This window comes from Mauremys mutica, chromosome 2, assembly GCF_020497125.1.
Source record: "Mauremys mutica isolate MM-2020 ecotype Southern chromosome 2, ASM2049712v1, whole genome shotgun sequence".
NCBI lineage: Eukaryota > Metazoa > Chordata > Testudines > Geoemydidae > Mauremys > Mauremys mutica.
In genome coordinates, this window is record NC_059073.1 from 262903596 (window position 1) to 262931518 (window position 27923).

The 27923-nt window shown below is 39.2% G+C and overlaps 1 protein-coding gene across 2 annotated transcripts in view; it reads left to right on the top strand.

Moving 5' to 3' along the window:
- Positions 1 to 1776: 1776 nt before the first annotated feature.
- The window catches only part of YME1L1 (YME1 like 1 ATPase), a 34326-nt gene continuing 8179 nt past the window's right edge, over positions 1777 to 27923 (top strand). Inside the window, exons 1-15 of one of the 2 annotated variants that reach the window (XM_045005194.1) lie at positions 1777 to 2072; positions 6096 to 6227; positions 10185 to 10347; positions 14480 to 14578; positions 15611 to 15720; positions 16837 to 16987; positions 17080 to 17187; positions 18089 to 18171; positions 19182 to 19272; positions 20807 to 20959; positions 22851 to 22983; positions 24303 to 24365; positions 24933 to 25045; positions 25775 to 25930; positions 27213 to 27364. In XM_045005194.1, coding sequence (XP_044861129.1) covers positions 2040 to 2072; positions 6096 to 6227; positions 10185 to 10347; positions 14480 to 14578; positions 15611 to 15720; positions 16837 to 16987; positions 17080 to 17187; positions 18089 to 18171; positions 19182 to 19272; positions 20807 to 20959; positions 22851 to 22983; positions 24303 to 24365; positions 24933 to 25045; positions 25775 to 25930; positions 27213 to 27364 — 1740 coding nt within the window. In that variant the 5' untranslated portion in view covers positions 1777 to 2039. The remainder of the gene's footprint in view (positions 2073 to 6095; positions 6228 to 10184; positions 10348 to 14479; positions 14579 to 15610; positions 15721 to 16836; positions 16988 to 17079; positions 17188 to 18088; positions 18172 to 19181; positions 19273 to 20806; positions 20960 to 22850; positions 22984 to 24302; positions 24366 to 24932; positions 25046 to 25774; positions 25931 to 27212; positions 27365 to 27923) is intronic. The other variant, XM_045005195.1, reaches the window with a different exon arrangement.

Here is a 27923-nt window from a genome sequence, read left to right on the forward strand (position 1 = left end):
GAGGGGAGCAGCTCCATTCTATCCCACAAAACTAGAGAGATGTTTTCAAGACTTGGGTAGAGTAGCCTTCTGCTTGATGCTCTAGAGCAGTGGTTCCCAAACTTTCACAACCCGTAACACCTTTCACTAAAATGTCAAGTCTCGCAAACCCCCTCCTAAAAATGAATATTTCCAGGGATTCTCTCATTTACCTGAGTATAAATTATAAAAGCAGTGAACTTGGAAATATAACATTTGTTCTTATGATATGCTTATTACACACTATTTATTATTAAGTGTCCCTGGCCTCTGTTTGCCAGAAGCTGGGAACGAGCGAAAGGGGAAGGATCACTTGATGATTACCTGTTCTGTTCATTCCCTGTAGGGCACCTGGAAGACAAAATACTGGGCTAGATGGACCCTTGGTTTGACCCAGTAGGGCCATTTTTATGTTCTTATTTATCATTATAGTATTTTTATTACATTATGAAAATGGCATCACTCTTCCAAAATCTCACTTTCTTAGCTTGTATCACTTAGGACCCTTGTCTTATAATAGGCTTATTCAATGTTTCATCAAGGAGTATCAGATGTGAAACAGCATGAAGCTATTTAAGAAGCCAGCTCAAAGAGTTCCTCCTGCACAAGCATTCAGGCCTTCAGCAGTCCAGGCAAACAATGCATGTTACAATAAAACTTAAACTTGTTTGTCATAATAATTTTTAAAACAACATTAGCTGCCTAATTAATTTTAAAAACAGCAAAAAATATCCAACTCCCTTTCCATTTCTTATAAGGAGTCGTGAAGTTTAAATCTCCTCAGTGTGATAGATATGCTTGCTTTGATCCTCTTAGCTCTTGGAAGTCCAGGGGCTCCAGGCTGCTGGCCCCTTGCTGCCTGGGGTCCCTAGGGACAGCTCTGGCCGCCATTAGGGAATTTTTTTCCAAGAACCCCCTGTAACATTTCGTGAACCCCCTGGGGTTCACAAACCCCAGTTTGGGAACCACTGCTCTAGAATTACAACAAGGCTTGCACATCACCCTGGAAACTTGGCAGATGCCTTGGCAATCTCTAGTGGCCAGGCCAGTGGGATCCAGAAGGGAAACAGTATAGTCGGCTCTGCAATCTCCAGGACCCTACTGGCTATGTGGTCACCTGTAATCTCCCAAATTTTAGGTAATGGAGGCAGTGGTGCTACTAACCTTGCCACCTTTTTTCCAGGCCTTCATGGGGATCTGCACACCAAGAGCCCCATCCTGCAGATGCTTCTGCATTTTTAACTTTAGGACCATGAGTAGAGTTCCACTGATTTCGATTAAACTACTGATGGGAGTAAAGTACATGCATAAGTTGTTACAGGATCAGGGCCCAGAATTGTGGGATGTTTGCTGACCTTGAGAGCACCTGCTGGGCCCCTGGTGTGATGGACCAGTGGAGTGATGTGGTGGCTGGAGAGATAGATAGGGTAGGGCTGCATTTTGGTTTTCTCACACCATGTTAGGTTTTGCAAAAACAGGCTGCTCAAAAGTAGGCCTGTTTTACCCATACCCCAGCTCTCTGTTTCCGAAACGACGACCTCCTGCTGCGACCTGCTGGACACAGCAGCTGACGCTTGCAATTCACACACAGCTGCACCCCCCCCCTCGGAAATGGTTCGGTCCTATGCCCTCCCCCGTCAGGCGGAAGGAATGGTTTGCTCCCGCGCGCAAGAGCGTAGTAAACAGAGGTTGGTGTACGCGCATGAGACACATTGGTTGCTAAGGTGTCTGGTTGCTATGGGGGAGGAAGGGGAGGTAGCCGGGCAGGAAGGACTCGGGAGGGACTATGACCCGGAAGCGGTATGCCGCGCTGGCCGTTTCCGGCACAGTTGTAGTTGGCCTAGTCGTTGCCGGCCGAAGGAGGCGGCCATTTTCCATGGGAGTGGAGCCGCCGAACGCTGCTTCTCCCGGCGGCCGCGGCCAGAGGGAGTGAGAGGCGAAGACCGCCGGGTGTGTAGATCGCCGCTCCCGGCACGGGAGGAGGGGGAGTCGCCGCCGCCGCCGCCCTTATAGAGGGGAGGATGTTTTCCTTCTCTACCACCGTGCAGCCCCAGGTGAGAGGGCTGGCGCGCGGGTGGGACTCGGGATACGGGGGAGCAAGAGGCGCCCCCCCCCCCCGCGGAATACTATTGAGGGAATGGGTCGGCTGGGCAGCTCCAGCCCGTTGTGTCGGAGCCGCCGCGCTGAGAGACTCCGCCCCAGAAAGTCCCCGGGGGGCGCGAGAGCGGGTGTATGTGTTGTGTTGTAACGTGCCACCGAGGCCAGTCTGGGGCAGGGAGCGGGGTGAGGGGGCGATTGTTTTTGCTTCAGGGAGGGATTCTGAGAAACTGGCGTGTTGGCGCCCAAAGGTGAGACCTAGCCACTAGGTTGTCTCCTGACAGACACCTGCACGGGGGGCGTTAGCGGGAGATACTCGATACCCCGACCCGGTCCTGAGTGGAGAGCGGGTTCTCCATTTTCTCTCTCTCGAGTTCTCTTCTCTCTGGTGGCTCGGCTAGGGAATTTTTCTCTCCCCTTTCTTAGCTGACAAAGGAGGTTGTGACACTTCCTGGACTCTGTCACTTCATGTGTCAACAGTGGGAGGAATGAGGTGTGTAATACGGTAGACTAGTACAGTGGTTAGAGTGCTAACCTGGGGAACTTCGGGTCGAATCCCTGCTTGGTCAGAGGCTTTTGAGCAACCTTGAAAAGTCGGTTTCTCTGTGCCTGATTTTCCTATTTGCAAAATGGGGACATTAGTACAGCCCTGCCTCACATTTGTGTGATATATTAAAGATGGTGGGGTGCTTATATGCCACAGTAAGTGGGGCCATATAAATATCTAAGAGAGAGACCTAGATCATACACATAGTATCCTTGATTGGACCTCAGCTTCTGAAAATACCTAAGCTTCTGATAAGTGTGCAGCTTACAGCCTTTTACATTCCAGGCTCTGATACAGTGTAATACAGTCTACACGTCTTGTCCCTTAGCATTCCTTATTCCCTTCCTCATTAGGCCCAATTCCCTGCCCTGATTAAATGCATGGGTGTTAGACTATTGTTTTTTTCTTGCTTGGGCTACAGTATGGCTTACTAACATCGTTATAACACTTCCCCAGTTTACATAGAGAACAAGTACTTTTGTAACAAATGCTAGTAACCGATAATACTGGCATGATTATTTGTCCTATTCACACAGAACATAAGAGTAGAAATTTTAATATTAAACCAAACAGAAAATGTCAGTTGTGTTAACAGTACAATGTGTAAGGCTCTCTGAAAACTCCCAGGCTTGGATCTGCCCTCAGCTTTTGTTTGTGTGACTTTTTTAATATCCCTCCCTGATTGAGTTGAGCTAGTACTAGATAGTACACCATACTGACACTTCTCCAGTGGCCTGTTTGGTTTCTTCAGTATTTAAATTTTTCTCTCCCCAAGAATGTTACTTAGCTGGCCTCAGCTTTTCCCAGGATCTTCTCCCTCATCCTTTAATTTGCTGATCTTAGGTATACTAGTTCTCAGTTTTAGCAAGCCTGGGAGCTACCAAAGCATCACTTGGCTGGTCTCAGCTCTGTGGGAAAACAATTGACTAATAAGATTAGCATAGTGCATTATAAAGAAATAAAACTTTACATTTAAAATATTTCAACTATATCTGTAAAATGTTGAACATGCAGCATTCTGGCCAAATTTTTGGTCCAGCAAAAGAAGCAAATGGGGAGGGAGTCGTCATGATATAGATTACCTGTTTACAAAATACTTATTTTTTTAAACCAGTCAGTTGATATACATATACTTTGTATTGTCCAGACTTATCCCACTTATACACAAGCTGCCTAAGCAGGATCTCCTGGACATCTAAACTCTGAAAGAGAAAATGGAAGGTAGAACACCAATTAAATCTAAATCTCTAGCGAAATTTCAGATAAATGCATGTATTTATTAGGCAAAGTTGAACTCTTTCTCTAAGCAAATTAATTATCTAGATTACCCTTTGGTGGCACTCTAGTCTCCTCACTATTTGTGTCCTCCATACAGTTCATTAAAAGAGCATTACAGTTTTACCATATAATACATAGTGGGGAAACTGGTTGTGCTGTGGGATTCTGTTTGAGAAATCAGCTTCCAAATCCTGGTTTAGTGGACACCTGCTCTGGCGTGATGGAAACCACTCTGATCCTGTTTACAAGAAGAACCAATGAATGCATTGTGGAGCCTGGACAACAACAGCTAAATGAATAAATCTCTTAAATATTTAAATGGACACTTAACTTGAAATGTAGTCTGTTTAAAATAGTTTCATTTATTTCTCTTGCCTATAGGTTCCTTTGCTTTTTTTTTATGGTTCTGTAATCACATTTACTTTTCAAATGTCTTCGCTCTGCTACATGTGAAAGTCTCTCTCAAACATCAGATTGACTGGGGACAGAATGAAATTGACTGTATAAAAAGTGCTGTTTAATGAAACTGAAGAATATTTTTCTCTGATTTTTCAGTTACACTGATCTTAGATGACATAATACTTCTGATTTTTTCCCAGTATTATAATTTTTTTAAAACTGACAGTTGCTTTCTCTTCTGACAACTGACTGTGAACTACTTATTTCCTGGGGCACTGCCACCCAGATGTGGCAGCACTTGTCACATTCTCTCCCAGCTCTCTTGCCTATCCTCTGCCATCATGCTTACCTATACTTGTGTGAGGGCACAGCATGGATCTGCAGGCAGGGCGGGGCCAATGAATGGCTTAGGCCACTGGGATTAGTATAGTTTAGCAGCAGGTTTACCTGCATGCATATTAGTCCCAGTGATGTATGCCAATAATTGGTCACGTCCTGCCTAGGTATCTGTGTATGTATACTAGTGGGCTATGTACTGATATAGTTACAAGAAACCACATAACAATTTTGACCAACCAAGTTGGTAGTATGGATACTTCAGACATTGAATAAATTATCAAACTTGGCTGAACTCTGTGACCATAAAGCAGTGTGGTGTGATCGTGTAGATTGATCCAAAGTGTTAGTGAAGTTAAGTAACTTAACAACCTAGCTTAAACTACACTAGGACTTCAGAGAAACTGATTTGTGCAGTTGGAAACCAAAGAAGCATTGCAATTGCTCTCACTTAATTTTGGGCAGAGTTAGGGAGAATCCTGCAAAAATAGATGTTTAGGAGAGGGCATTGTGTGCTTTACTAGGAGACCATTTCACTTTCCTATATCATCTTTGTGTGGTTTTCTAAATCCAAGACTTCTAAATATATAAGTAGATTTAAAATGGGTTTAGAAAACAAACACTTATTAATACTTTTTTAGATAGGTTACATTAGCAGAAGTTACACCAGCATGTTTTAACAAATACCTATTATTTCTTCTAAAGAGAGACCTACACTAATGTAGAAACTTTTCAGGAAGGATAAATTTCAAAATGTAAATAGAGTTGCAAAAATACATCAGAGGTCAACATTTTTCTTGGAAAGGCCTCTTTAATGTCTTCTAAGTGCACTTCAATAATACCTAGGCAATTCTCTCCCAGTTGAGGTTGCAATGGCACCTCACACTATACATTGATCACCAACACAAAAAAACAAATGACAGGATCACACTAAAACTGGCAAAACATTATTCCTTTTGCAACAGCTAATAATTTCTTTATCTGCTATTGTTATTAAGAAATTTATAAAAAGATACATTTTATGAGAAGAGAATTTTTAGTTAACAGAAAGCTAATGGGTAGCCTAAAAGTTGATTGTTTGTCCCCGCAACTCTGTGTTTGAGTATCTAACATGTTTTCTTGTACATTAGGTGACCTGGGTTCTGTTTCCTACTTTGGTAGACTACCTGTGTGACTTAATCTGCCTTGGTTGCTTACTGTCTGATGATCGCTAACTCTTTGTGTCTCCATCTGTACCTTAGAGGCAAAGTTCAAAAAGCATTCTGAGAACATAACTTGGAAGGCACTGTCTAAGATCATCATTTTATACATTATCTGGGATGGGGATGTATTTAGATATATAAATATTGAAGAGAAAATTCATGTATGGCATTATATTCTGTTAGTGTGATTGATTAATTTAATCTTTAATTTCTACCAGGTTACAGTTCCTCTGAGTCACCTCATCAATGCCTTCCATTCACCAAAAACCTCAGCTACTTCTGTCAGCACAGCATCTATTCAGTCTCTACAGAGGGATACAGCCCCAGAACATGATGCTCAAAGCAGTGAGGTAACAGGAATTTTTGAGAGACTGGGAATTATATTTATGTTTAAATGAGGTTTGAAGATTTTTCATTTTTTTTAAAAATTGCCAGACTGGATTTTACTAAGAAATTATTTTTAAATGATATCACATTTTTTTACAATGCACAGATGTGTGCCTTATTTTTATATATAGCCAATGCTGTCATGCTTATTACTGTTCTATATGGGTACTTTAAATTACAAGCAGACAAGTATTTTAATGAGCGATCAGCATTTACAGAAATGTGAAATGGATAAACATTCTTACCTGGAGCCCCCTTCCTGTTCTTGTCCACTGTGCCTCCTCTCTCCTCGTAAGTCATTAAAACAAACCTGTAGCACTCTCTTCTAAGTAATGTTAACAAAATTTGAAATAAAATCATAGAATCAGCGATATGGACATCACCAAAGGTAAAACTTTCAAAAGCACCTAAATCCCATTTTCATAACGTTTACTTCTGGTCCATGTACCATAGTATAAATTCAGGACTATGTACTTCCCACAATGCCCGTCATGGTGCCCACTGATGTCAGTAGGAAGTTTGTAAGGAGAAAATATAACCTGCATGGAGTAACTAAACATTTAATTGTTTTGTCATTTGTTCAGTGTGTCATTGTTCTGTCACTCAGAATCTACTCATTTTTAACCCCACTATTTTTGCCTTTTTTCTCTTCTTTCCCCCTTCTCTGTTTCTTTCCTGCTTTCCCTCTCTTTGAGAGTTTCCTGTGTTCTCTGAATTTCTTTCCCGCAGCAACTCCAAGTTCCCAACACAGTGGGTATCACTCCTACTCCCTTTCCACTTACTAAAATGATCAGTGATTAAATAGTTAACACTGACACTGACGTGTTATCAATGGGCTTTAGAGTTGACAGCCCAATCAGATTAAAAGGGGAAGAGTTCATGCGCTGAGTTGTTTCAGACTGTCTGCAGAATAAGGCAGATGTAATGGAAATGAAAACTTAGATCCTGTTATGTATGGATTAGTATGGATGTTTCGTGTGAGCCACATGAGTTCGTGTGGGATGTATGTTTGATAGCCTTGATCAAGAATCAAGCTTTGCCAAGTAGAACATCATGGTTTTTGAGCTGATGCTGGTAAGATCTAGGTTCTGCAGTTCCAGTTTTGTCATATTAACTGGTTTATGCATAATTAATCAGAAAAGTGAAACATTTTGCTCATACAAAAGAGTAAATATTTTGATAGGATACTGTCTCTCCTCCCCCCTCCCAGATAGGCACAAATAAGGCAAAGAGCCAAATTCTAGTTTGTAATTTGTACGTTGATTGCCAACACTGGCATCACTCCCAGTGCTTGAGCCATGAATACAAAATGCTTTTCCCTTCAGTGTGATTATATAGGGATCAGAGCGTGTTTATCTGGGTTTCTACCGTAATTTTTTTAAACCACTGTGAAATATCCAATATCCACATTTCCTCAATTTCTCACCCACCACTCAAAAAAAAGCTGGCAAAAAAGCCAGAATTGCAGAAGATTCTACACCTCAGTCAGTCTAACTAGTGGATAGCTGCTGTTGCACATTCTTGGGGGATTTTTTTTTCTTCTCTGACAGAATAGCAACATCTCAAAGATTAGAAAGATGCTGGATGCTGAGAGAGGTAGGAAAATAATGCATCTGTCTACTCAAACCAGAACAATAGTAGAAAACATGAATAAAAATCAATATTTTTGTAAAATACATAAAAATCAGATTTTTAAAATTTATATTGAATCTATCTTTTTAAAAGTAAAGTTTTTTTTAAAATTGAAATTATGACAATCTACGTCAAGGCCTGAATTTACTATAATATATTAAAATAATTGACATTACATTAAAAAAAAGTAAGCAGTACAGGTTGCTACCAAAGTTTTTAAGAAAGTCAGGCTACTGAACTGATGGGAAATCACTGGTTAAGCACTTGAAGCCAGAGTTTGAAGTGCTAAACCAGCTTTTGATAGCAATAGCTTCTTTTGTGAGTGCAGAGAAAATATTTTCTTTTTTGTTTTATTCAAGTACACCTCTACCCCAATATAACATGACCTGTTATAACACTGGTTTGCGTACAAAGCGGTAAAGCAGCGCTCCGGTGGATCAGTGTGTCAGCTCCCAGCTGCGGCGCTCCACTTCCCGCCACCAGTGAGTGCGGGGAGGTTGGGGAAAGAATGCCTCCAGTACTTACCTGCAGTGGGAAATGGAGTGCCATGGCTGGGAGCTGGCGGAGTGGAGCGGACTGGGGCTGGGTGGCTCCACCACTGCCGGTGAGTGCGGGACCTTTTTCCAAATCCGGCCCCTCCAGCGACACGGCTGGGGCCGGGACAAGGAAAGCGGAGCTGGCTGGGGCCGCGGTGCTCCGCTTCTTGCCACAGGTGAGTGCGGGGGGTGTTCTTTCCCCAACCTCCTCGCACTCACCGGAAGCGGAGCAGCCCGGCCCCAGCCCAGTCCACTCCATCAGCTCCCAGCCGCGGTGCTCTGCTTACCGCCGCAGGTAAGTACAGAGGGAGTCCTTTCCCCAAGCTCCCCGCACTCAGCAGCGGCGGGAAGCGGAGCACCGCAGCTGGGAGCTGGCAAAGTGGAATGGGGTGGGGCCGGGCTGCTCCACTTCCCGCTGCTGATGGTGAGTGCCTGTCAGGGGGCAGAGGGGTATGGATAGGGGTCGGGGCAGTCGGGACAGGGAGCAGGGGGGTTTGGTAGAGGGTGGGGTCCTGGGGGTGATTAGGGAATTGGGGGTCTCTGGAGGGGGCAGTCAGGGGACAAGGAGCAGGGGGGGCCAAAGCAAGTTCGATATAATGTGGTCTCACCTATAGCGCTGTAAGATTTTTTTGGCTCCGGAGGACCGCGTTATATCGGGATAGAGGTGTAGTTCAGTTCAATGACTAGTTCATTGAAAGTTAAGAAGATAATTGAGTTGAAAAAGCAGGAAGACTTGTTTTACTCTTCCAATCTATAAATGAAAACTAGGCATGAGAGGATGAGATCTACTAATTATAAAATCTTGAAGGACATAGTGACCAGAAACAATCAGTTCATAACTACAGCTAATACTTTGTTTAATAAATCAGTTAGTTTTAAATGCAAAACATATTTTGATAAACTTTTTTCCTTTATATTCAGCACATCTAAGGTAGTTGTTTTTAACTAATAAAACAACTTTGAAATGTTATTTGTGTGCATTTAATTGAATTCCAGTTTCCATCCAAATAGAGCTTGAAACAAATCGCAAGATACCAATCATCCAATGAATTAGAAATGCAGCTTTCACCATTTTTAACATAACATATATATACATTTTTTTTCATGACATTCATATTCTTTATTTTTACGTTAAGCTATATAATTGTTTACATAAATGTGTACAGGTGTGTGTCATCCGGGTAGCAAAAAGTACCACCAAATTTAGTGTTAAGGCTATAGCTGGTTGCTGTTCAATATGTTTTAATGATTACCAACTAATAAGAATCAACTTTTCTTCAGGAAAATAAGAAGTACAAATACAAAACAAGATTTAAAATTGACAATTTAAATCAAGGTTGCCTGGCTGCTGACTTAAATCATGACTAAAATTGGTGATTTAATTCACTTTGACTTAAATCAATCTACTTTCAAATATGAAGAGAACATTCTTAACATGGACTAAGCAAACAAATGGCTATATATTACCAAACAAGCACACACACTGTGATTAATACACACAGGATGGCATAGTATAGAAGCTTATTTTATATCAATAATAACTGGTTTAATTTTTCTCTTAGGGTTTAATTAAGTCTTCCTATTTTTCTACATCTAAAATGTGTTTTTCACTTTAAAATTCTTCTTTAAAAATCTGATAGTTGAAGCTGTATCAGTAATTCTGTGAAAATATCCCCTTCTTAGCAGACTTTTCTTTTCATAAGGTGACCTGATTTTATTAAATATTTGAATACTTCTCCTATTGCTTTACAGCCTGTACTGAATCTGAGAGACCTGGGATTGTCCGACTTGAAAGTTAGCCAGTTCGATGAACTAGTGAACAGGTTGCTTCCTGGCTATTGTACAGAAAACAAAATCTCTTCCCAGTGGAATACATCCTATATCTCTGCACAGTCCTTCTTTGAAAATAAACATGGTATGTTCCGGGGTGATATGCCAGAATTATCATTTCAACAAAAATAAAAATGGGACTAGTGAATGCTGTCACACTTAAATTTTCAAGCTGAAACCATGGTAAATCAAGCCATAGGTCATTGTTATACAGTTGCTTAGATTGTGGTTTAAAACAAATTATTGGAGCTGTCTATAGAAAAAAACCCAGAATACCAGTGTCATTTGCTATACAGGTAATTTGTAGAGTTTTCCTCTGAGTTTGTTGTATATCTTGTAGTGCATTTCCAGTCATGCTCAGTGTTCTAGTCAGACTGTGACACTTAGTCATTTTACAGTGCAGTTTTTTTCTTCAGTTTGATATTCAGCTCAGCTCTAGTAGCTAATTTTATCAACTTAACATTGATGCAACTGCAACCCTCTTACCTGATGGCAGGACTGAGCTGCTAGTTTCAGTTACCAGTTCGGGCTTGTCTCACTACAGCCGGGATCAACGCTGTGGCGATCAATCCACCGGGGGTCAGTTTAGTGGGTTTAGTGAAGACCCGCTAAATCGACCACCGATCACACGGATGTCGACTCCGGTACTCCACCAGATCGAGAAAAGTAAGGGGGGTCAGTGGGGGAGCGTCTCCCGTAGACATAGCATAGTGTGGATCACACAGTAAGTAGATCTAAGCTAAGTTGATTTGAGTTTTGCTATTCACCTAACTCAAATTGCATAGTTTAGATTGACTTTTCCCTTTAGTATAGACAAGGCCTTAAACTCAGTGAATGGAAGGAGAAACTGAGTGTAATTACCAATGTATCTGTCTCTGAATATGATGTCAGTCTAGATAAAGTCCCTCCCTTTTTCTCTGAAGGATTTTTACAGCTTTTAAAATACAGAAATGTTGATATGAGTTGAAAAGGAATTCAGATTGGCTTCACTGTTAATATGTTGCTAACTGTTTCATTACAGAAAATAATGGTCAGTGGAGTGAATGCAGGAGTTCAGACTTAGATGATTTTTGTGGTACCTTCTAGCTCTAAAATCTGATTCTTTTAACCCTCCCCAAATTTTTTTTGATGATGGTCTTATAATTTGATTCTTCTGCCAAATTCAAAAGGAATGTTGCCGCAGAAGCAAGGTCTTGGTAGAAGTGCCCTGATTGTACTAGCAGCGGAAGCAATTAACTGATATCTAAAATGCTGTCTCCACAGCATAGCAGTTGGGAGAGTAGGAAGAGGGGAATCAGCTCGAGGCTAGCCTCGGAACAGAATTACTGAAGGAACTGCAGCCTGAGTGGGTATAAATGTGAGAAATAGCTAGCACAGACAAGACCCTGGTTGAAAGGGGAGAGTTACAAGGGTTTTTGGGAGTCTTCAGAGCTATGAAAGTCTAGTTCATAAGATTGATCTTTTCACTCAGGGTGATTGAGGCCTGGTCTTACGCTACAGCATTAGGTCGATGTAAGGCAGCTTACATTGACCTAATTATGTCAGTATGCACACTACAGCCTTGCTCCTGCCGATGTAAGTGCCCTAGTACACTGACATGATACCTCCACCTCCACAAGAGCCGTAGAGCTTACGTTGGTGTAGTTAAGGGCGATGTGGTGTCCCTGTAGATGCTGCATTTCTTACATCTATTGGCAGTCATTGTCAGTTTCAAGGCTCTGCTGGAGCTGTGAAATTGATAAGAAAGCTGGCTCCCAGCTCCCCAGCTGGGCTGCTGCTCAGTCTGCTCCAAGCCAGGCTGCCTCCCAGGCTTCAGTCTCAGGCTGCTGCCCAGGCTCCCCACAGGGAGCCCTGCTGTCCCTGGGGTCCCGGTTCCCCACTCCCAGCTGGGCTGCTGTCCAGATTCATGGCTCCCTGCTCAGATCTGGGCTGCCCCCCTGGGCTCTTGACTCCCTGCTCTCCACTGGGAGCTTGGCTGCAACCAGCGGGGGGCTCTGTGCCTGGAGCACAGTGCAGCTGCCTGGCTTCCAGCAAGGAGCTGAGAAGCCCAGTGTGGCTTCCCCATTCCCAGCAGGGGTTAGGGGTGAGCTGGGCTCCTGGCAGGGAGCTGAGAGTCCTGGCTCTCACCCCCTCACATTGCCCCTCTTAAGTTGGTGGAAGCACTCCAGGACACGCACCACGGACAGAAGGGCAGTGTGGATGTGAACCACCGCAACTAAGTTTATTTAACATAGGTCAACTTAAGTTTATAGTGTAGACATGACCTGGGCAGAGCTATTGGTGGGAGAGGAGCCCTGCCACAGGCCAAAGAGCTGCTAAAATTCCAATGTAGGGGAAAGAAATCTTAGAATAGTAGAAACTGCTTCAGGACTGAAGCAAGCTCATTGTAACAGCTGAAAGCAGAATATATTTTATTTTCTTATAGAAGTTCTGTTTAACAGCATGTCCTTATGTCACTGAAATAAACCACCAAGATTCAAGATGGAGTACTTTACTACCTTTTGTAGAAGTTTAGTTAGCTTTAGTGGTTTATCCTCGCTTGTTTCTTAAACTTTAAGGCTAAGATTTGTAAAGTTGCGTAAGGGATTTGGATACCAAAATTGAGAATTAGGTGGAATTAGCCTAAGTATTACAAAACTTTTCCTGAGTTTTACATGTAATTTCTTTACCAGAGTGTGTTTTTAATTTAGCTATGTTAATGAAGCAGTGCTGACAATGAGCTTTGAAAGTTCTACAATTTAATTGTAGACACTTAAATTGTAAATACTTATGCAGGATGCCAGCTCATACTGCTTTTCATCATTACTCTTACATCTTATTACAACTTCATTTGTACTTTTTGGTATAACTCATACTGCTGGATATTATGGAGGAACATTAGGATGATACCCCAAAAAGATTTAGCAATATATATTTTTATAAAGATGTGAGAGATGGTTTATTATTTAAAAATATGTGCTCATAATTATAGATTGTATAGTAATACATACATACAAGGGTGCACAATTAAAGTTGTAAATTTAACTCTAACTTTTCAATTTCCAGGCTTTTGAGCATTTAAAATGTTACCTTAATGTTTCATTAATATAAGTGTTTTTTATGTTTTAATATACCCTTTAGTTACATTTCAGAAGATGGCCCAGAATAATCCTTAGATTTAACCAATTTATATAAATATCTTCTTTGAACATGTGCTTACAAATATTTTTTTTGACTTCATGGTCCCCTGATCATCATTTTGAGGACCATATCCGTGCCACTTTTGAAGCCTGCCTAATAGAGATGTTGAAATCAGTTTCTTAACAGTACAATGCATTTCAATGAGACTAAACCAGCAATACTCAGACCTCAGTGGTTCAGAAGCCAAATTAGCAATCAACGTTACCCCGAAGAGCCACAGTAGTATGAATTCATTGTTTCATTTACTATATTTTTTATTTTTATATATGTAAAATTCTCCCAACAAAATGACTGACCAAGTATTATTTTATTGGTTAATAACATAGTAAAAGCATTCTGATTGGTTACTAATTAAATCACAAAGTGTTTTAATATCATGTGCTGCAAAGAGCTGCAGAAAACGTATTAAAGAGTCACTTGTGGCTCGTGAATCTCGGTCTGAGTATTGCTATTTTGAACAGTGGATATAAGGCATGCTTGTGGTATGCTATGTATTCACAGTAGCTAACATTTTTGAAATGGTATTTGCTGATGCATTTCCTGCAGTGTTGTCCCTTTTCCACCTCTTGTTGCTTCCATGCTATAGTACAACTATTAAACAAATCAGATATACCTTAATGTAGTTTTAAAATGTGTTAATGCTTCGTACATTTCTTATTTCTAAATCAATTCATGAAATGAGTCTCAACACAGAAATCCTGTGAGAGTCCAGTTAACTGGGATTTTCCCATGCAGTTGCAGGATCTCAAGTCTTAGCTGGAATATTTGTTTTCACCTGGAAGGTCTAAAATTAAAAGGATTCTTGCATACTGAGAAAGTTTCCAAAATGAGGAAATTCAATAATTCCCACTATATGTTGTTAGTAATGGTTTCTTTATTGTTCTGTGATGGTACTTCACATGACCAGATATAAATAAAGCAGACATTTGGATTCAAGATAATTAAGAATAACTTAGACTAAATAAAAAGTCTAGTGTGAAATATCATGTATCTAAAATGGAAATCATGCTTATGTTGTTGAATAATTTTTTTTCTAGGTTTCATGGATGTATTTAGTACTTTACGCTCATCTTACTTATATAGACAGCATCCTAGTCCCCTCCAGAGTGTGTGTTCAGACCTTCAGCGCTGGCCAGGTATGAAGCAAGAAACTACCTCATGAGATCAGTTAACATGTTTTTTTAACTTGCATCGTGTTTTGGTTTGTTTTGGTTTTGTTTGGTTTTGTTTTCTCCCCCCTGGGAAATTCTACTTAGTCTGAGTAACGGGGGCATTCAGCAAATATTGGCAAACTTACTTGAATTTGATACTTTACTTTTAAAATAGTCTTAAGGGCCTTCCATTCTTACGAGGTTTTGAGCTGTTAAATCTGAAGAAATCTTTAGAAACATGGCTTCTTGGTAAAGTCAATAAATATGACATAATTAGTAGACTTTGCTTTAAAGTGTGAAATTCTTTAGTAGTGATAGCGAAGAGGACCTAAACCCCCTCATCTTTTGAGTCAAATAAGTAAATTAAATCTGACATCAGTACTAGTGAGCTTTCTTAAGATAACAAGGAGTCCTTGTGGCACCTTAGAGACTAACACATTTATTTGGGCATAAACTTTCGTGGGCTAGAACCCACTTCATCAGATCTGATGAAGTGGGTTCTAGCCCACGAAAGTTTATGCCCAAATAAATGTGTTAGTCTCTAAGGCGCCACAAGGACTCTTCATTGTTTTTGCTGATATAGACTAACATGGCTACCACTCTGAAATCTTTCTTGAGGTGTAACTTGTCACTCTCCTTTGGTTTTGTATTAGGATTGCAGTACATTTAATTAAGTATGCTGAGGGATTCAGAATGACTTTAGTATTAATTGGGGAACTTGTGTTGCAAGAGCCTTTTTGGAGTGAGTGTAGCCATTCAAAGGCTCAGATAAAACTTTAAAACTAATTGAAATGACTGGTAATTTATTCTTGTCACCTAGCACCTTTTTAGTATGGTCAACTTATATATTTTATTGCATAAATAATAAAAACAAAAAGTATCATTTATAAGAGGCTTTGGAGAAATAAGACAGGAAGAACCTACAAATATGGTGTAACTTTGATTTGTTTGACACACCTTATTCCTTCTCTGCTTAAAGAGGAAGTATGATGTTAAAGGAAAGTGTGTTTGTTTAAGTTTTCATACAGTCTCGGGGGTTTAAGACTTTGAAATCAAGAGCAAGACGTCTGCAGTCGACATCCGAACGATTTGCAGAAACAGAAAACATATCCCCTTCATTTGTAAAGGCAAGTACAAAGAGCTACATTTTGAGATCATGACTACTGTGAAGAAATTGAAGACTTAAGTCATGACATTTCATTACTGAATAATCAGTAATGTTCTGACTTATTGAAAGGAAAATCTTCCTAGATCTTATAACTTCAATTAATTGAAAAGATTCAATTTCCCCTTCCTTATCCTGCACCCAGGTCTTGCTTTGCTATTGCTGATATAAGGATCCCTAAATCCATTAATTCTTGTAATGATAACAGGTTGAAAACCTAGAAGAGTACATTTTTAATTCCAAAATAAAATATTTTGCTTCTGACCTAATTTTAAAATAAATTACAAAAGAATCTTGGAGACCAATGAAGCACTCCTATGCGCAGAAGTTCAGTGAGTGGTTTCACTTATAAATGGGTGCTTTTTTGTACTATAGCAGTTGTAACTTGGCTACTGCTTTAAGAATAGCTACTTTGATGGCTGATGTCTTTTTAACGTTGTAGCATGCTCACCTAAACAGGAGGTGTCTTCCTGGTTTAAAGTTAACTTGCAGAAATCTAATGCAGTAAACCCAGATCTTGGAGTAGCCAGAAAATGTTGTTACTGGAATAGCTACTCTGTCACAGATGCCCCATATAGTAGAACCTCAGATTTACAAACACCAGAGTTATGAACTGACCAGTCAGCCGCACACCTCATTTGGAACCAGAAATATGCAAGCGGACAGAAGAGACACAAAAAAGAGAACAAAAACAAAACCTCCCAAATACAGTATTGTGTTAAATGTAAACTACTAAAACAAAAGGGGAAAGTTACACACAAAAAAATACTTGACAAGGTAAGGAAACTGTTTCTGTGCTTGTTTCAAGATGGTTAAAAGCAGTGTTTTTCTTTTGCATAGTAAAGTTTCAAAGCTGTATTAAGTCAATGTTCAGCTGTAAACTTTTGAAAGAACCATAACATTTTTGTTCAAAGTTACAACCTCCATTCTCAAGGTGTTTGTAACTCTGAGGTTCTACTGTAACTTTTTGTACACTGAAAACAAATTAATATTGCTAATATCTGACAGTTCCTCATTGAAAAACTGGCTCTCTATCAAAATGAATACAAAGTAATATTAGTATGCAATGTATGTTTAGGGACTCCTTTTGAGAGACCGAGGATCTGATGTTGAAAGCTTAGACAAGTTAGTGAAAACAAAAAATGTACCTGAAGCTCATCAAGATGCGTTTAAAACTGGTTTTGCTGAGGGCTTTTTGAAAGCACAGGCACTCACGCAAAGAACAAATGGTAAGCTGCTTTAATGTAATACCATCACATTCTGTTATTTGGAAAGTAGTTTATTTCATCCTATTTACATTTTTTTGTGTTTTCTTTTACAGATTCCTTAAGACGAACACGTCTCTTTCTCCTTGTTTTGTTACTGCTTGGTATTTATGGCTTGTCAAAAACCCCATTTTTATCTGGTAAAGGCTCCTTTTCTGATACTGGTTTGTTAACTTTTCATTCCTTTAACCTTTCACTTTACTCAGTTTCTTTTTGTTCAACCTGTGTATTGTACTTTGTATTGTGATTATTTTAAGGTAACATTTCAAAATACGAAAGGAATTTAGGCAATATTTATTGCTTTTGCATTCAGCACTTCAAAAGATAACTACAAATGTGTAAAGTAATTTTTTTTCCTTACTCTGATACTCTGACTTTCTTGATAAAGCTCTTGCAAATGAGGGTGGAGGGAGCAGAATAAGTAATGTGACCCAGAATTTAGGTGATCTGTTCTCATTCAGGTCAGTAGTGAGAAAAGAACTTTTGCCATTTGGTGGTTCTCATGTGATCTCACCTAGCTTCTAATGACCAGATGCTTATATTGCCAAAAGCACCATCATAAATTTATGCTTGTTAGCTATCTCATTTGAATGGCCAAAGGCTGAATGTATCAATATTGGACTACAGTTCCATACTTAGGGGTGGAACCTCTGGAACAGAGGTGAGAGTCATTGTTGAATTGTTGAGGCATTGTGGGGACACTTGTACAACTACCTATGTATATATATTTTTTGGAGACAGGACTTCCTCCTGAGCTATGGAGGAATGATCTCTAAAATGAACCAAAAAGCAGTTGGTTAATCTCTCATAACCACTGAATTCAGTTCATATAGCTATTAAATATATGTGGAAAAAATTAAACTTTAATTGTTCTACAAAATGAAGCTATTAAAATATTTATTCTAGCTGGACACTTGTAAATGGAAACATTGCTTTTAAAAAAAGATGGATGACATAACACAGGCAGATTAACTGTGCATATCCATTAAAAATATTATATATGTAGTCTTGGAATTAAATGACATCTTGTAAACTGAAACATCCCCCCTTCTGGTTTGCCTGCAGTACGCTTTCGGACAACATCTGGGCTTGATGCAGCAGTTGATCCTATTCAGATGAAAAATGTCACTTTTGAACATGTTAAAGGAGTAAGTTCAAAAATTAGCTTTGCATGGATCGCTTGTTGCCAAACCATGAACCTGAAAAATTATGGATTTTTGCAGGTATTTTCCTAAAGTGGTAGCCCATGGCTAAAAGTCTTGTTTTTACAGGGCTGGTTATAGAATGATAGAATCAGGTTTGCACTATGGATGAATGATAAACCTAGAAAAGCAAGACCAGCATGGCATTTCCAAATTGTTCTGTAGTTAGTAGAGAGGCAACAAGGTTTTAGAGTCCAGGTAAGTAGCTGCCAACTGATTTTTGTTTTCTGTAGGCAATATGGGTTGAGGGGGAAATCCGTGAAGTATGTTCTATCTTCCTGGTGCCTGGAATAGATTATTTCACAAACTAACATTCACAGACTGTAGTAGCCAAGCATAAGTATATTTTTGTTGCCCCTGTGGTGAGTGACATGTCTGCATCCACAAGCATCACCAGATGTTGGGAATGAATGCGTAAGGAGAGTACAGTCTCTACTAAGTCTACCACTGAAGAAGGCTACTCTAGGTGTTAAAAAGTCAGAATGCATTTGTTTCTGATTCCCCTAATCTACTTAATAGGGAGCAGTTTCAATGGGTAGCTATTTACCTGCGCTCTAAATTCCTGTTGCATCTCTACTGCAAAAATAATTTTTGATTTATCTGAAAATAAATAGTTGTAATAGTCTCATTAGAGAAAACTTTGGCATTAACTTCAGTAATGCTCCGCTTTGTCATGGAATTTGGTTGTTTTTATTTTTTTGTATCGTGAGGACAATATAAAATAATATTTTGCTTTCTTTTTGAAGCATTAAGGACTACACTGCATTAATGCATTTTCCCAGCCTGTTTTGTTTCATTTTTGTGTGAACAATTGCTGCAATCTGAACATATCTGCTCATGTTCCTAGTACAGACTACTTCCACAGTTTTTGTCCACAATTATTTGTAACTGTATCAAAATAGCTGCAGTGTTTTATAACTACTTTGTCACATTTCCTGGCATATTTTAATGTGTAGGTGGAAGAAGCTAAGCAGGAACTACAGGAAGTTGTAGAATTCTTGAAAAATCCACAGAAATTTACTGTCCTGGGAGGTAAACTTCCAAAAGGTAAGAATGTCATCTGTTAATTTATATAATAAGACTCCTGGAATTTCACTTTGAAGCTTTGAATGACTGAGTCAGCGTGAAGCAATGCATATAGCTCCCAGAATAGTTGAGAACTCTCTGTTCAGAATATTACCAGATTCAATCATCACTGGACTTTGCTGTCTATCATCATCTAGATATTAAGTTGTCAGCCATTTCGACTTTTCAAACTACACCAGTGTGGTATACAGCTATAGTGTAGCATGTATCTATTCCATGCCAAGAGTCCTACCCCATTGTGATTTGAGAAAAACTTTAGGGGTTTTTTAAGTAGTAAAAATTGGTACTGTGTATGGTGGATGTGTGTTGTCTTTGTCACTTGTAACTGTGCGAACAAAATTTTGATCATATCAAAGGCACTTGTGCTCATTGAGGGTTAAATCTGTGGCATGTTTATAGCTTAAAAACCCATCTAAGTTAAAACAAGAATCTTAATATGTTTGAAAAAGAAGCAATGTTTATGCTCTAACCTTAAAAGGGCTCAGCCAGTTTTGCTGAAACTCCCCCAGAACTCTTGTGTTGTCTCAGCCCAAATGTGAGAAACGAGAATCTTGGGCAAAAAAAATGGAAGGCTATGTGAGCTTAAAAAAAAAAAAAAAAAAAAGTTGAAGAAATTAGTGGGCTAGAATGGAATGGTTCTTTTGATCCTAAAAGCTAATCTGTTAGGAAATTGAAAAATAGGAAATGGCTTACCTCTCCTCATTGCCATGAACTGGTATAGAAAATGGTTTAGACTAGACACAATAGTTACCACCGTTTCAGCAAGAATAATTAGTATTTGATGGAACTTGTCTTGAGTTTGACCACCACCAAATGTCAGGGGTGTGAAATGGGCTTGCCATGCCTGCGCTGCCACCTGAACTGTTTTCAGGAACAGTTTAGGAGGACTTATAACTGAAACCCATTTTCAACAATTATTCAATTGTCTAATATACACTGGCCTTACATTTATGGCAGTTGTTTGCGCACTTACACAGAGGAAAAGGGAATTTGTAGCTCTGTTTAGGTCAAATTATTTTCATCTGACTTTTGAAATATGGCTATAATTATGTTTTAAACATTATGTTTGTTCTTTAATTCGTATAGACAGGCTTTGAATCTTCTATAAAATTTAAATGAGTCTCATTGACCTACCCTACTTTATAGAGATCATATTGTTGATCATATTCATAAATTAACAAGTCACAGGACCATGACACAACATACATAGTAGATTGTGTTTTTTAAACGGGGAAAATTCTCAAATGTAAGGAAGGGGCAGCACTGTTGAGGAAGTATTTTTCCTAAATACAGTTATCAAAAAGTTGACACTGGTAGAATTTCAGTAACGATAGTATCGTATACTGTTGTATCTAGATTTCTGATTTTATTTGGCAATATGCTTCTTTTTAAATTCTGCTGTTTCCATGCTTCAAATTTGGATCAAAGACTTAGAAGGTATGCGAGAGCTACTGTATAACAGAGTTTGTTTATGATAGTATAAATCTTTCTTCAGGGATTTTGTTAGTTGGACCACCAGGTACAGGCAAGACCCTTCTTGCACGAGCTGTGGCTGGTGAAGCTGATGTTCCATTCTACTATGCATCTGGGTCAGAGTTTGATGAGATGTTCGTTGGTGTTGGAGCCAGTCGTATCCGAAATCTGTTTAGTAAGTTAATTTTTCAATTCAGTTGTTTTCTATTCCTTTAACACTTTTTAAGTTGGGTGTTTGCTGATGCTATTTAAGTGTCAGTAGTACATAGGTTAATTGCATAAAGTACTGGTTGCTGAAAAGTAGCAATGTCTCATGGCAAAAAATACACTTCCACACTAGGCCAGTTTTCCATTGAAATGAATGAGACTAACCGGACTCGTGAGTGGCCATGAACTGCAGAAACCTACTATTTTTAACTTTCAGCATTAATGTAAACTATTTCCAACACATGTAGAAATGTGTCTTGGTAAGTTATTTAATACCTCAGTCTTTCATAGACAAAGGGACATGTCCATTTAAAATCATAATTCTGTCTGGAATATTATTTAGCCACTGTTGTCACAAGTAGGTCCCAACATTACTAAATGTAATGTGTAGGGCTTTGTGTCTGTGACGGAAGTCAAGGATACTGTGATTTTTTTATTTTTTTTTCCGCGACCGCTGTGACTTCTGCAGTGCCAGTGTGGCTAACCCCAGGGCTGCCGAAGCAGTTGGCCCCCACGGCTCCCCTCCCTGAGCAGCGGCCTCCTGGCTAGTCCCCCACAGCAGTGGTCTCCCCCCCCCCCCAAAGATTGTCAGAGGGTATTTATAGTATAAGTCATGGACAAGTCACGGGCCATGAATTTTTGTTTATTGCCCTTGGACCTGTCCATGACTTTTACTAAAAATATTCGTGACTAAATCGTAGTCTTAGTAACGCCTAAGGAAGAATTTTTTTTAGTTTTAATATAAATAAAACAAAATATAAACAAAATGTAACTAACAAGATATCAGTCTTCACCTTGACACTTTCCTTATGTTTTGTGTTGCCTGCCTTTATCCTTTGTTTTTTTCTTTCTAAAATATTAAGTTCTATGTTGCAGGATATGTCTTTCTCAATGTGTGTACAGTGTTTAGCATATCGTGGATGCTACTGTGCTATAATAAACAGTAATTTGATGAGACTTTTGTGTAGCCAGTTTCACTCTTTCCACAGTATAGTAATTTTCTCCTTTTTGTGACTTTCACCCAGCAAGAGGAAAAAAACATTTTTTAAAAGTGGGGGAATTGGTAAAACTACAAACTGGCAGGCGAATTAGGCACAGGTGTGCACTTGAAACTCACTTCTTTTACTTTAAACTTTGCCTCTTTAAAAAAGTGAGTAAAATGTGCCTAGTGGAAAGAGCACTAGACTGGGGATCGGGAGAGCTAGTTTCTTTTCCTGGCTCTGTCACGGACCTGCTGGGTGACCTTGGGTGAGTCACTTCACCCCTGTTTCCCAGTCTGTAAAATTGGGAAGAATGATACCTCCTCCCTTGTAAAGTGCTTAGAGATTTGTTGATGAAAAGTGCTCTGTAAGAGCTAGGTGGTATTACATGTATTAAATTGAGTAGATGTCAAGTTGATTGTGTCCCATTCAGTTCAAATTATAATTGGGTTTAGCTTCGCTTTTGAGCAGTCAGTTAATTAATATCTGTAATTCTGAAGCTGAAACCTTTGTGAGACAGCTGATAAAGTTGACCTATTGTATTGTACCTTAAGTTCCTCAAACTTGACAATGTCTTCTGTTTTAATGGGTCACAATTTGACATCTATTTATCCTATAAAAACAGTTTTTGTGTGCATATGATCTAAAATATGAATTTCTTAATCTTTGGTCACTTTTTCCCAAATACGTTGGTTCATTGATTGAAATAAGCGCAATTCTGGTGACAGTTGGCCAATAAAAAAAAAAAAATTGAGTCCTAAAATAGTGGAGTAATAGAATAGAAATAATAGAATCCTAAAATAATAAGGAAAATTGGATATAATTTGTATATATGAAATGCATTGATTTCAAATGTTCTTAAGCTATTTTCTTTGTTAGGGGAAGCAAAAGCAAATGCTCCTTGTGTTATATTTATTGATGAGTTGGATTCTGTGGGCGGGAAGAGAATTGAGTCTCCAATGCATCCCTACTCAAGACAGACCATCAATCAACTTCTTGCCGAAATGGATGGGTACATATATTTCTGTTCTTTGATATTCTGATATTGATATTTTTAAAACACCTGAATGAGATATTCCCTCTCTTAAAGCTAAGGTTAAGAATCTCTTCAACATTGAGATTTGATTAAAGTTTATACAATTTAAATAATACCTATAACCAATTTCATCACCACTTTATGCTAGCAAGAACAGTAGAGCCAGGAATTCTGGTGGCGGAAAGTATACGAGAGGGCCAGGTTGAAGTGGCAGAGCAGATGGGGGGGTGGCGCGCGCTAGCTTTAAAAAAAAAAAAGTGTGTGTGTGAGATATGTATATGTATATGTGAAGGGGGGATGAGAAATCTGAGTTGGAGCATTAGCTGGTTTAGTGCCTGTAGAGCCCCAGCAGGAATTAAAGCTACCAGTGAAAGGGGAAGTATTGATGGAAATGTTGCTTTCTCTTTGCAGGGCTGAATAATCCCTTCCCCTCTAGCCCCAGGGGGCACTGGCTTAGTAAGTGCCAGAAGGGCTATGTGCACCAGCTTTGCTTAACTTTGTCGTTTTTCCTCTGATTCAAGTAGATGCATTTGGCAGGTGTTCTCACTGAGATACAGGCCTTGAGAACTAGGAACAGTCTTTCTAGGGCTTAAACCAAATAAAATCTAAATTCACCCCCACTGATAGATGTATCAAGCTGAAAAGCGCTTACTACCTGCATGTTGTCATCAAGGATAAGCTAAAAAAACTGTTTCCCTACTTGACCGAGGGAGCGTGGCTGCATCTTGCCACTTAGACAAGCAGTGTGGGTTTGGAATGTTCCTTCATCAATCTTTATGTAATAGTGCTTAACTCTGGGTCTGGACAAAAATGTACCTGATGTTTCACATCAACTCATTCAAGCCATAAACCTAACAAAGCTATTTTTGTTACTGATTAAGCCTAAAATACTTTAATTTTCAAAACAGAGGTTTGATTTTTGGGGGGTGGGAGTGTGTGAAAAATATGCCTTTTCCATTATTTAGACCAAATTTTAACCCCCATTTTAGGAAATAAAGACACACTGTCCCTATTAATGATGATCTATCAATTGATTGCCTCCAGAGCTGTCTCCTCTGGAATGGATGGGCAGGTAGAGGACATGTAGACAATCATTGGGTTGATGTGGCTGTTTGTGGCTTATACCTCGTTGGACTCCACACTCTGATAGACAAATTGCAGCTGGCCCAGAGAAGACCCAGAAGTAGTAAACTAACTAAAAAGTGTGAAGTCCTTGTTTTTTGTGGTTTTTTAAGTAATTTCATAATGCTTAATCTAACTTTGTAAACTAATATCCTTTAAAATCTTTCTTGAAGCTTTAAGCCTAATGAAGGAGTTATTATTATTGGTGCAACAAACTTCCCTGAAGCATTAGATAAGTAAGTATGATGTTTATGTACCAGTCTCACAAATGTGTATTAAATCTCCAATGCTATAGTGATGGGGGCTGTCTATGCAGTTGTGATAATCTTCAGATTTTACAAATGAGTTGAGGTTACTTTTCTCTGGAAAGCTGTAGGGACCAGCCAGTTTGTAAAATTTAAGAGCCACCCATTTAGAGGAAATATTACCACGTGTTCTAGTAAGAATTGTAAAAATGTGCTAAGTGTTGGCTGCATGATGCATTGACAACTTGGTAAAGAATCACCCCTTAGCCGCATATACATTTTTGGCAGTAATTCTATACATCAAAAATATTACTGTACCTCTTGATAGATTAATAGAAATTGCTTTCTGCTAAAGTTAACCAGCAACAAACACCTACACCCGCTTTTTCCACAGCATACAGATAAATGGAGAGAGAGAGGTGTGTTCCTGGGAGAAAGTCTTCACAAAATGTCTCTTATTAAGAAAATTAGATGTTGCTGTAACATTCTGTCAGTAACATTGATCTTCAAATGTTAAAGCACATCTTATTTACTAAGTTTCTTTTTCCTTTCTCTTAGTGCTCTAATACGTCCTGGCCGCTTTGACATGCAAGTTACAGTTCCAAGGCCAGATGTGAAAGGTCGAACAGAAATTCTGAAATGGTACCTTAATAAAATAAAGTATGATCAATGTAAGTATAAATATTTAGCTGCATGGGATGATATCTTTTGCCATCAGACTCTTGGTCCATCTAGTTCAGTGGTTCTCAAACTATGACTCCGCACCCCAGAGTGGGTTGTGACCCTGTTTTAATGCTAGGGCCCAGTGCCAAAGACAAAGCCCAAGTCTGAGCGCTTCAGCCCAGGGCGGCAGGGCTCAGATTCCAAGCCTCCTGCCTGGGGCTGAAGCCCTTGGGCTTCGGCTTTGGCCCCCCCCGGCCTGGGGAGCTGGGGCTTTGGTTCTCCCCTGCCCTCCCCCAGGGTGCTGGGGCTTGGGTGGGCTCAGGCTTTGGTCCCCACTCCTGGGGTCGTGAAGTAATTTTTGTTGTCAGAAAGGGTCACGATGCAATGAAGTTTGAGAACCCCTGATCTAGTTCATTGTCATGTCAGCAATAGTGATTTGAACCAGATGCTTCAGATGAAGGTGCAAGAAACCCTTTAATAGACAGTTATGGGACAACCTGCTCTGAGCAGAGCTTCTTTCTAATCTGCAATGGTTAGAGATGTGTTTAAATCCAGAGGCATGAGAGTTCATATTCCTTCTAAAACTTTATTAAAATATAAAAATATTTACTATTGTAACCAGGCATTCTCATTCATATAAATGTCTAACCCATTTTTGACTTTGTTAGATAAACAGAAACAAAATTCTTTGCAAGGAATTAATAGGTGTTATCAATATCTATTCTTTTTTCACACAGCTCTTGATCCAGAAATAATTGCACGGGGTACAGTAGGATTTTCTGGAGCAGAGCTAGAAAATCTTGTGAACCAAGCTGCATTAAAGGCAGCTGTTGATGGGAAAGATATGGTAACCATGAAGGAACTGGAATTCTCAAAGGACAAAATTCTCATGGGTAGGCTTTTACATATGGAAGACTAATAATTTTTAAGATAGTGTAGTGTTTTATATTTGAGTATGTTTATTGCATTTTATCATCGTTTTCAACTACCTGCTTCTCAATTAGACTGATGTTTTTAGGTTAGTGCTTACCAGCTACAGTGGTGGGCACATTAGAAAGGCCTAAGATGGATGCTTTCAAATGCAAACCTAAATGATATTCTAATAATGTAATAGTCTCAAGTACAGTAATGTTATCTAGTTAGGTCAAAGCTTATAGTAGTTGCCATGGCAGCTTCAGATACTAACAGCAAATGCTCTGTGTGGTAGTGTGCTACATTGGGAAATTTACTCTTGCCATAAAGGCTAATGGCTTTTAGAGGCAATTAATTGAATCATTATATCCAACATGCTTGGGTGTTTAGAAGCTCTGAAGCTAGGAAATTAAGAAGAAATTAACATATTTCCAACCTACTGCAATAATCTTTCACAAATTCGAATAGTGTAAAAAAAAAAAAAAAAAACCACAATGGCACTGTCTGTAACATACTCAGCCAGACTATACCATAGATACAGTTACGAGAATATTTGGATTGAGGTAAAACATGCTATTGTGACATGACTGAGGCTCTCGGGAAGGAAGAGGGTTAAGGGGATGACTTATAGCTGTACAAGAGCCTTCTGCTATTCACCCCAACTTTGGATAGGACCCATCTGTATCAGAGGGTTAACAGTATGTTAACCACAGTTTAAAACAGATTGTCTGAGATTTGTTAATACTGCAAGCTTTCTGTAGCAAGGACTGTCTCAATCAATGTCCTATACAGTAATGAGTATGCTGTCAGCACTTTAAAAATAAATGGGAGGCAAAGGATCAAATAAAGGAGATATGCTTCTTCCTTGTAAAGAAGGGAGGTGGATTATCAGAACCCTGGAGCAAGATTTGGATTGAGGCATATGGTGAGGTAAAATTTAGATGCCTCAGGCATATACTAATCCAAAAACATCTTCTGATCCATTTATACTTGATGGACTGACATTTTCAAAAGCACTTGGAATTACCCTCATATTACTCCCATTAAAGTCAAATTGACTTCAGTGTGAGCGGAGTTAGGCCAATACTGAGCCTTTTTGAAAATTCCTCCTAGTAACAAATCTAATGACAATAATTTGATTTATTTCACTGTAGTCCTCAAATGTCAGTTGTCTGTGTGCGTGTAAACATGTTTGAATGATAGTTAATTTCATTTGCTTGTTATGCAGCTTTATTATTCTCTTCCTTTTCATATGCTTTTAAGGACCTGAACGTAGAAGTGTAGAAATTGACAATAAAAACAAAACAATCACAGCATATCACGAATCTGGACATGCTATAATTGCATATTATACCAAAGATGCAATGCCAATCAACAAAGCTACAATCATGCCCCGAGGACCAACACTTGGACATGTGAGTTTTTTTAAAATAAGCCTAACATTTATACTATTTACCTTTTTGCACTTTTAAGGAATTTCCCAGCAACATTGTGACATAAAAGGCACGTCATGATATTGCAAAACTACCGTAATAAACTAATGTATATATGATATAAAAATAAGCTTTTTAAAGAGAAAAATCTTCTGAATTGCTTTTTCTACTTTGTTCCTTTTTCCTATAGCTGGGTTAGAGAGACAGACTTATCCTTAGCTTCAAACCTGCTAGCCATCAATAATGGTTCAAACAGGCAAGGAGGGAATATTAAGTCTTGATGTGATTCTGAACTACTATTAGTCCATTTCTCTTCTAGAACAGCCAGAAAATCCCAGAAAGCTTAAAAGGCAGAGTTGCCTTTTATAGAAACTTCCTTGTATCAAGCCAGTGCTTCTCCAAAGATATTTTGTCCAAAATAGATTGCTAACTTCAATAGATTGCTCGCTCTTCTTTTAGGACAGACCTTGCCTCTTCAACATTTCTATCCTGTCCTTTGAAATCTGAGCTGGGTGATATTTGAACAGAAAGGGAGGTGTTC